This window comes from Microtus ochrogaster, linkage group LG7_11 (genome assembly GCF_000317375.1).
Source record: "Microtus ochrogaster isolate Prairie Vole_2 linkage group LG7_11, MicOch1.0, whole genome shotgun sequence".
Taxonomy (NCBI): domain Eukaryota; kingdom Metazoa; phylum Chordata; class Mammalia; order Rodentia; family Cricetidae; genus Microtus; species Microtus ochrogaster.
The window spans coordinates 2,561,006-2,571,978 of NC_022032.1; the positions used below are offsets into that span (position 1 = coordinate 2,561,006).

Genomic DNA, 10,973 nt, shown 5'->3' on the forward strand with positions numbered 1-10,973 from the left:
AGTAGCTAGTTTTCCCTTAGATCCATGGCCTATGTGGTCTTAGATTCTTGGCCACCCAATCAGTGTCAGGCATGGGTTCCATCTCCTGGAGAGGGTCTTAAATCTAATCAGATAACTGATTGATTATTCCCAAAATGTTTTGTGCTACAGTTGCATCAGTGTATCAATCATGCAGTCAGTTCACCATTGTAGATCAAGGGTCTGTAGAAAGGTTGGTGTTCACCTTCCTCCACTGGTAACATGCAGAATACATTCCAGGAGGAGTAGAGGCTCTAGTTAGGCACCAGCTCAACTTCTCTGCATTGCATGAGATATATAAGTTTTGTCTTCAGTAATATGGCCATATCATCAGTTTTTGAAGAGTATCCAGTAGCCTTGGCAATAGTCTGATGTGTTTTGGGGATTCGATGGGGCCAAGCAGTTATCTCATTTGTAAATATAAGTCATGCCCCCTATTTCTTTGTAGTTTATTTAATGTTTCTTCATGTCAGATGCTATTCGTTAGGTTCTGTGTCAATTAGAACTCAGTAGCTTTATTCTAAAATATGATATGTTCAGTGCTGTTCGATATGTTTGATAGTGGACAACTTCTTAATGTTCAGTGTGAGGGCTTTTTTTGAACTAAGTGTATAATGAAATCACCACTACAGGTACAATGTAACTCCCATCAAAACTTCAAAGCAACTCTTCCCTGAAACTGAAAAACAATCTTAGATTTTATATGGAAACACAAAAGACCAAGGACAGCCAAAGGGTCCTGAATAATAAAAATAGGAGATATTATGATCATTTATGTGAAGTCATGTTACAGAGCTATAGTAATAAGAACACCATTGAGCTGTCATAAAAATAGGCACATTCGTCAGTGGAATAGACCTAAAGACCCACACATAAGGAGTATATCCTTCAGTCACCTAACTTCTGACAAAGAGATGAAAAATACATATTGGAGGAAAGGCAACACCTTCAACAAATGTTTCTCAACAAACTGGAAAGCAACATGTAGAAGAAGGAACTAGATTCATAGCTTTCACCCTTCACAAGGCTGGAACAAAGACCTTAGCCTTGAATCTGGTAAAGGAGAAAACAGAGAATATGCTTTAATCTATAGACATAGGAAAGGGTGTGTTTTAGCAGGACCATGATAGCATTGACCAACAATTGACAAGTGGGTCTCCATGAAACTAAAAGGCTTCTGCACAGCAAAGGACACCATCATTCTAATAAAGAGGCAGCCCACAAAATGGGAAACATTCCTTACCAGCTCTATATCTGACAGAATCTTTATTATCTGGTTTATAAAAAAAAAACTCAAAAATCTAGACACAAAGAAAGCAACCTAATTAAAAATGGAGACATGGAACCAAGGAGATTTCTCAAAAGAAGAAATAAAAATTTCTGGGCAATATAATTTAAAATTTTCAATGTCCTTAGCCATCAAGGAAACGCAAATTAAAACTACTATGAGATTCTGTCTTGCCCAGCCAAAATGACTGATTGTGCACATGCACGCACACATGCACGTGCGCACACACAGCTAGATAGATATTGGGAAAGAAAAACACTTATCCACTGCTGGTGGAAGGGTAAAATGTTGTAGCCACTATGGAAATCAGTGTAGATTTCCCCCCCCTCCATGCTGAAAACATGTTTATCATATTATCCAGCTAAACCACTCCTGAGAATATCCCCGAAGAATACAACAAAGATAACTGCTCGCCTGTGCTCATTTCTGATTATTCATAATGGCTGTGAAATGGAACTGGCAGGGGACTAGACAATGTGGTGCATACACACAATGGAAATGGAGTTTGAAATATTCATTCTGAGTTAGGCAACTCAGAATCAGAAAGACAAACATCCCATCTTCTCTCTTAATACACATATGCTGGCTTTGAATATTTAGGTATGTGTGTTTAAATTGGAGTTCCCATAGAAATCAGGAATGGAAGAGCATTTCAAGGGAAGGAAGATAGGATGCAGGTGGTATGAAAGGGGAAGGGAATAATGGAACCAGAAAAGATATGTGAGGTGGGGAACAAGAGAGCAATGCAGATGAGGAAAATGGGGAGAGATACCTAACACTAAACAACTTTGTGATTGCCATATAGAAATCTACTGTAAAAGCATCCTAATACACACACACACACACACACACACACACACACACACACACAATGAGTATAAATGAAGCTGTCCTACAGCAAGGGTGACAATGCCTCTCCCAGATACCAAAAGTTACCAGCAAAAGCCCCATGGCAGGTATGGGGCACCTCTTTTTGAGATATTGGCCAGTGGAGTCCCACGGACCCTCCCAAACATTACAGGCTATTGCCATGGCTCCTGGTTGTCCTCCAGACCTTGATGGGAAGACTTTGTTGCTGAAGACACTGCATACGGGAGTCATGGGACATGAAGAAATCAGACTGGTCCAGACCTGAAAGCTTCATCCCTACTGACTAGTGCTCATAGTGCTGGAAGGTTTGATTTACATTGCCAGGGAACAGTATTCAACAATCTTACCAAGCTATGATACCCAAGAGCTACCATAGCAACAGGCCTGGTAAGACATGCCCTGTGGTACAATAGCGGCATGAATTTTATAGGAGTAACAAATCACTTTCTTTTTGGACTTAAAGTCTGTTCCATACAATAGAACTCATGCTTGGTATCATTAACTACCCCCCCCCATCATGAACCGCTAATTCATAGGCCCTCAAGGAGAACCTAGTACTATCTGCTAAGTCGATGTGGTAATATAATTTCTTATTGTCATTCCCATAGTGCATCTCTCAACCCGTATCAGAGAACCTTCTTTTTGTAGTAGATGATTAAATCAGAGACCCACAATTTGTCAATATTCAGAAAATAAAAGTCCATGGAGGTGTTCAGCTCAAAATAGGACATCAGTATCCCACTCCCTCGCCTCAAGGTTCAGGAACAACCGTGGGAAAAGAAACAGACAAATTTAAAAACCAGGTACTGTGCATCTGGTGCCAAACAATATTTGCCCAGCATGACAGAGGCTGTGGCTACACACACAAGACCTATACAAGACAAGCAGTGGAAATCCAGCATAGGGGGTCCAGGGGCTCATGAAGTCCCACCCTAGCTGAGGAGCTACAGGCAATTAACGGAGGCCAGATTTGGGGGGGGGGTAAGGTTTCTTAGGGGATGCAGCTCCTGAGAAGTTACACCCTTGCACACATAGATGAAATCTTTGGATTGTAAGAGAGCACATGAAGTTGGGGGAGAAATGTGGTGAGTGGATTGGGAACTAATTGGAGGAGGGTTTGCAATAAATACATGTCTTATGTAGCAATTCCATCTGAATTAAACATTTTTCCTCGATAGAAGTTCATTATGATTCAAAATTATAAAGGCCAAAAGACACCTAAGGTCATGCTCAACTTCCTTAGCGATCAGGGAAATGCAAATCAAGACAACTTTAAGATACCAGAATGGCTAAAATCAAAAACACCAATGATAGCCTTTGCTGGAGAGGGTGTGGAGAAAGGGGTACACTCATCCATTGCTGGTGGGAATGCAAACTTGTGCAACCACTCTGGAAAGCAGTGTGGCGGTTCCTCAGGAAATTCGGGATCAACCTACCCCTGGACCCAGCAATACCACTCTTGGGAATATACCCAAGAGAGGCCCCATCATACAACAAAAGTATATGCTCAACTATGTTCATAGCAGCATTGTTCGTAATAGCCAGAACCTGGAAACAACCTAGATGCCCTTCAATAGAAGAATGGATGAAGAAAGTATGGAATATATACATATTAGAGTACTACTCAGCAGTAAAAAACAAGGACTTCTTGAAGTTTGCGTACAAATGGATGGAAATAGAAAACACTATCCTGAGTGAGGTAAGCCAGACCCAAAAAGAGGAACATGGGATGTACTCACTCATATTTGGTTTCTAGCCATATTTAAAGGACAGTGAGCTTATAATTCGCAATCCTAGAGAAGCTAAATGAGAACGTGAATCCAAAGACAAACATATAGGCATCCCCCTGAATATTAACCTTCATCAGGCGATGAAAGGAGACAGAGACCCACATTGGAGCACCGGACAGAAATCTCAAGGTCCAAATCAGGAGCAGAAGGAGGGGGAGCACGAGCAAGGAACTCAGGACCGCGAGGGGTACACCCACACTCTGAGACAATGGGGATGTCCGTTCGGGAATTCACCAAGGCCAGCTGGCCTGAATCTGAAAAAGCATGGGATAAAACCGGACTTGCTGAACATAGCGGACAATGAGGACTACTGAGAACTCAAGAACAATGGCAATGGGTTTTTGATCCTACTACACGTGCTGGCTTTGGGGGGGCCTGGGCAATTTGGATGCTCAACTTACTGAACCTGGATGGAGGTGGGCGGTCCTTGGACTTCCCACAGGTCAGGGAGCCCTGATGGCTCTACAGGCTGATGGGGGAGAGGGACTTGGGGGGGCGGTGGTGGGGAGGAGGCGGAAATCCTCAATAAATAAATAAATTTAAAAAAAAAGATTCAGGAAGTGAACAACTTACAAGTCTCAGGAAGTCCCTAAAACTTACCTGACACAAAGACTCCTCCCTCCCCAAGGTTATATGATTAGTAAGGACTGATGAGGAGAGAGACCACCCAACTTAAGTAAGCTGCTGCAAGTCATGCACAGAGAGAAAGCCAGGGTTCCAACTTTTATTGTCATCACAATAAAAACTTTTGGTGATACAACTAGCTAGCTGTCTTTGAGTTATTTCTTATCCTGTGACTAACCTTTTCATCCATATTCTTCAAAATCACCCCAATAAAATCATCATTTCACCAAATTAGACTTTAGTAGTATCATTATTTTGGTCTGTCATTGGTTCCTTGTGTCTCCCCAACCTCCCAAAAATGTGTCACACAAAATATATCTTCTTACAATTCAAATAAAGACATTTCTAATTCTTATAAATTGTAAAACAGACTTTTAACAATAGGATGACAATAATAACAGCCAATACATCTCTTAGAATTCTCCCAATTCAGTTATTAATCTCAAGTTTTACTTGTGACATCATGCTATGGTAGTGGTGGACTCAAAATAATCATAGATTTTGCATTAAATAGTTTCCCCTCTTATATTCTACCCACTTTTTGTAAGGGAAATTTTTATAACTGATAGTCTGAAGGATGCATAATTCACACAATTGATTTATTTTTCCATATGTAACTCTACTTTCCTAGATGGATCAGGGGAACAAAACCAAAAACTCTGAGGTCAATATTGTTAACACTAATTTCTTTGAGATAATCTCATGACTATATGTGTAAACAGCATCTTTATCAAGACATCTTCTTATGTAATGGTAAAATGTCATCAGAATATAGATCCTTCATCCTTCTGCTAATAAATTCTTTCCTCTACACACAATTGCTAGTCTCATTTATGCTAGCATGGAAGTCCAACTGTCAACCTCTTGCACAAATCAATGGGAGAGACCAGAATATCATGCGACCATGTTTCCTTGCTTACTATTATAAGACAGTCTATGAGGACAACTGTAAAGAAATGTGTGGCCTATAAACTAGCCATTCTCTGCAGCCCTAAAAGCTAATTATTACAGAGTAATTAACTATATCATTCCACACTTACCTGACTTTACTAGTGGTCATCTTGGTGACACTCCCACTGTCTTCTGATGTAGATCTATAGAATTGAAAAAGTCCGTTTTAAACTGGAGAAAACTAAATCTCAAACATTAGATACAGAGATGGCTGTTGAAGGAAACAGCATGTTTCATAAACATGACATGTGTGAACAGGCATTATCTCTGCGTGATTCTTCTCACTCGAAAGTAGTTCAAGTATTTACACTATTAACCCACATCTCCACACTCAGAGAGATATAGGATAGGAAGCCCTATATTTCCCTGAGTTGGATTAAAAGCAAAATCATTAGCAACGTGCAGAAAAACCAAGTTAATCAAAACATACTAGCCCATGAATAAAGTTCTGATGTTTTTGTGAATCTGCCAAGATAAGTTTGAATTTCAGAAAGCTTCTAACAATCATAATAAACACTAAAGTATTTTGAGAATGTGTGTTATATATGTGTAATTAATCAGTATTTATATTTAAAATTTTTGTTAAATTACCTTTACATTAGATGCTGACAATGTTTATATGGATAAATTGTGTTTCTATCAACTCACAAATATTGCACAACAAATAAGCATTTCCTAAATGTTTGTGAAAGACAATATGTACATGTGTGTGCATACCTGTTCATACATGAGTACGTGTGTGTGGTGATGCCTTCTTTAACCATACTACAACCTTTTTAGGGTGTGGGAGGCAGGGACACAGAGTCTCTCTTGGGACTCAGAACTCATTAATTCAGCTAGACTGCCTGGACAGCGCTCCCACCCCAGTTCCTCCTGTCTGTCTCCCAGGTTGGAATTACAAGTACATGTCACAGCACTTTTTGTAAGGGAAATTTTTATAACTGATAGTCTGAAGGATGCATAATTCACACAATTGATTTATTTTTCCATATGTAACTCTACTTTCCTAGATGGATCAGGGGAACAAAACCAAAAACTCTGAGGTCAATATTGGTCAATATTCCTATGTTTCTGCATAGGGACTAAGCATCCAAATGCATGGTTTCATAGTAAACATTTTCCTTTCTGAACCATCTCCCCAGCCCAGTGGTAGGCATTTCTACTTCGATTTAGTAATAGTTTCTATTTCTACTTAATAATCATTTTACTCTGTTCATTAAATAAATTCTAGAAAAAAAACTGGCATTTTTCTCTTTCTTTTTAAATATATTTTCCTTATCATGAAAAATATGTCTTTTGAATATTTTCCTATCAATTCTTGAAAGGTCAAACCAGAGAAAAATATTATGGTAAAATACTATGAAATACACATAGGATTGTCAACATCATGGTAACTATTTCTGTAACTGGTTCCATATAACAGGGTGATTTCACTTATTAAATTTATGTCCCTAAAGATTTGGGATACACTAGAAAACCTTCTTTATTACAATCTTATAGCATTACCAAAAATAACTACAAGTATACAGAGGTTACATCATTGATCAAGATAGAGTTTTGCATGCAAAACTTGTAATATAAAACCAAGTTTCCTGAAGCTAAGTGTCATCCAATTCCTGTCTCTGTCTGATACTATTAAGTATTCAGCCAATTACTGTGTGAGTAAGAAACATAAATGTTTAGGATAATAAATTTAGATTTTTTTATTTTGATAATACAGTTCTTCATGATGTTAGCCTACCTATAGTTGGCAGGGTCAGTGAATACAGAGACTAGATTTGCCTCCAAGATGCCTAGCCTATGGCAGCACTCTCTTCTTCATGCTAGTGGTAAACTGAGATTTTAGTGATGGGAATGCACGCACATGGAAATGAACCCAGTTTGCAAGTTGTATCTGTGCCTCTCTTTGTATTGTCTTACCTCCAATCTTATTGAATAAAAGCAAATAAATCATTTTGTCTTAGCCCACTTGAGGTAACAATAGTAAATATTTGTGCATATTTAATATATACCTGTTACTTTCACTCCCTTCTCTGTAGAATAGATGTTTCAGTTTACTTTGCCTTATAAGCAGAGCTATAATAATGATAATTGCAGGTAGAGATATGTAGAAGATGAGCTGAAGCCACTGGCGGGAAGTAAAACCATGAACTTGCCTCCGCATAAGGCTTTTGCCTAGAATGGAAAAGACCAGTTTTAAATTGTGTTTGAGATTTTATTAACCAAATGGAAAAGATATCATTACCAGAATTCTTCCCCCAACATTGAACACTGCATTCAAATATTCTATAGTATAATAGTAAAAAAAAAAAGAAAAACCATAAAATTGAATCAATGAATATATGTGTTACCTCCTTTTAAAATTATTTTTCCCTTTTGAGATTATAGCTACACCATTTTCTCTTCCCTTTCCTCCCTTCAAGCCCTTCCTGTCCTCTTTGCTTTCTTTGAATTCCATGTCCTCTTCTTCATTTACTATTATATGTATATACATATACTTATCTATATACAACCTATTAGTTATTTCAGTTTCAGTGCATGGTAATTTCTTAGATGACAAAATGATTATTTAATTCCTTTCTAGCTAAGCATCCCACCCTGCCCGTATAAGGGACTTTGCCATCTACATAATAGTGTGATCCAGTTTCACATATATCAAGGGTGGGAAATCCATCACTGTATCTTCCTACATCAACTGTTCCTTCTGCTATCCAAAGGTGCTTAACAATTACAGGTTTGGTAGTTGGAAAAGGCTACTGTTCTAACGAATCCTTAGGAATATGGACCCAGAGTTAGAGAAGGGTAAGAGTAAAGATTGGAGTAATTGTCAGGGGCAGGCTACAAAGTGTCTTGGTCACCATGAAAGGACTGCTGGTTTAATTACCAAGATTATCAAGACCAACAGTTACTTTCAAGTATGAGCTCCACTGGAAGGTGGCTTGCTAGGTTCAGACTTGCTCTGAACCCATGCCTTTTCTTTTTTTCATGGTCTCCCCTTCTGAACTTCAATCCCACTCTTCATTCATCACTGTAGTTAAGAATGTAGCTTTGGTTTCTTAGGACACTAGCCCCTGAGGAGCTTTCCCTCTATATTAATCATAATTTAAATGCAGTTCATATCCAATTTAGGCAACATTCGTATGCAACTATGGACTTAGAATCGATACTAGAACTGGTGATGATTTGGTGGGCGAAGCTAGAACAAATGTATTTACAGATGGGAAGACCATAAAATTTCTGAAGAAAATGATTATGGTTTAATAATGTTTGGAAACATTGATTCCTCTGAAATTCAGATTTTGAGACTCAACAGCTGATGTGATGGTGTTTGGAAACTGTGACCTAAGGAGACCCTAACTAAGACACTGGGTAATGCAATAGAATTTGAGGTTAAGTCCCTGTTGCTAAAGACACCAGAGTCTCCAAATACAGGGCTTGGAGAAGTAGAGTGGCAGCTTATCCATAGGCCTCCTTCCTCAATGAGGATTGGCTCTTATGGTCAAATGCCCAAGGGAAAAACAGCAGTCAAGAGTTCTTCCAAGCTGTAAAATCTATGAACTAAGACAATGACCAAAATCACAAAATACCCCTAAAGATACCACAGTGCACTTATGTCTAGGAAATCATCAGCTTCAGTCTAACTAAATTTAAGGCCTGCTTTGTAGAAGAAACTCGGGACTGGGGCTGGAAATCTACCTGACTGTCCATGGCTGGTGAGGCTCTAGATAGAGTAGAACATACGACTACCACTTTCCCAAACCAGTACAGTCTCTGGCGGTGTCCTTAATATTTATCTTTATGCCCAAAGATAAGGAAAGCTCTCGCTCCTCATCAGTGAAACTTCTTTTTGTAGTTTGAAGAGCATTACAGAAAGCCATAACTGGTCCCAATGAGCAATTCTGTGCTGTCCGACCCCGTCTGACAAATCTATACTACAATGGATACTATCCACTAGCTCTATGTTTTGTTCAGATGATTACATTTGATTCAAAAGCAGTCAATAACCAGGCAGTGGTGGCTCACACCTTTAATCCTAGCAACTCATGAGGCAGAGGCAGGCAGATCTCTGTGAGTTCGAGGCCAGCCTGGTCTACAGAGTGAGTTCCAGGACAGGCTCCAAAACTACACAGAGTAACCTTGTCTTGAAAAACTGGGAAAAAAAAGCAATCAATACAGAAAAATATATAATTAAAAACATCTACTTCCACATATATCTCGAAAAGCTGGTCATCTTGGAACATCCGCAGAGAAGCACATCCAGATTTCCACAAGTCCTCTGTGAAGCAGCAACACAAAGGAGACCAAGGCTTCCAGGAATGCCCAGTTATGCTGAGTGAACTAGATGCCATCTCCACCTAAGAAACCCTTAGTTTTCCCAGTCCCATCCATTCTTATGTCACCTCAAGATACTGCTCGGGCACAGCACAGTGGAGATCTCAAATAGGAAATCCCTAACTATTACCTGTACAAAGTCAGCCAGTTTTTCAGTCAACTGGAAGAAAAGGCAGCCTAGAAGGTTGAAAGACACTGATGCTGTTCCAAAGTAGGCCTTCTGCAGACAATGCAAGGCTGACAGCTGAAATCAGCTATCCAAATTATAGGAGATAAATGAGTTTCATATGAAAATTGCTGACATTGGGCAAGCTTTCACCTTAGTATGCAGTGTCAGTCCTGAAAGGGAAAGAATCTGAGAAACTGTACAGTCCATGTTTTTAAATCGTATGAAAAGCCCCATTTGCTACATTAGTTACTATATAATGAGGATGTGAACCTTCACTGTATCCTCTCGCATACTCCATTTAGTCAATAAGATGTTAGGGCTGCTAACCTTCAGTATGAAACGCGTGTCCATCGTCAATGCTTCCAAACTGCCCTTTCATTTCTTCACAGTGAGGAGGGTTATACCCTTCCTCACAGTGGCAATGGTCAAAATTGTTACAAAACTGAAAAAGTTACAAAACAGCAACTGAGTGTCACGAAACACTGCATTCCAGGAAACATAGTTTAAATACAGTAGTAACTCGCCAAATTTTCTCTCGTAGTTGTCCATAGGTTAGAGGGTACATCTAAATTCCTGTCACCAAGTCAGCTATTTCTTTTTTTTTAAATTTTTTTCAACTTCTCCAAAAACATACCTAAGTATCAGAACTACCAATAGCATCCAGTTAATTGTCACTTAATACCTGCTAGCTCCACGGGGAACCCCAGAATCTAGTAAGGCCAGCAATGATTTTCTAAAACCATTCATTTCCTCTTCCTGCCTTGTCTCTATAAGCAGAGGGCTGAATAGCTCTGTGGCTACACAAGGATGGATATGCTCCTGTCCATCCCCCTTGCCCATCCCCCTGTCTATCCTCCTGTCCATCCCCCTGTCCATCCCCCTTGCCCATCCCCCTGTCTATCCTCCTGTCCATCCCCCTGTCCATCCCCCT

The 10,973-nt window shown here is 39.4% G+C and overlaps 1 protein-coding gene across 1 annotated transcript in view; it reads right to left on the reverse strand.

Annotated features, from left to right (window-relative positions):
- LOC101995772 (disintegrin and metalloproteinase domain-containing protein 5-like) overlaps nucleotides 1-10,973 on the reverse strand; it is a 34,669-nt gene that overhangs the window by 987 nt on the left and 22,709 nt on the right. The window contains exons 19-21 of the mRNA XM_013351963.1: nucleotides 10,370-10,484; nucleotides 7,554-7,716; nucleotides 5,631-5,684 (exon numbers count right to left, since the gene is read on the reverse strand). Coding sequence (XP_013207417.1) covers nucleotides 5,631-5,684; nucleotides 7,554-7,716; nucleotides 10,370-10,484 — 332 coding nt within the window. The remainder of the gene's footprint in view (nucleotides 1-5,630; nucleotides 5,685-7,553; nucleotides 7,717-10,369; nucleotides 10,485-10,973) is intronic.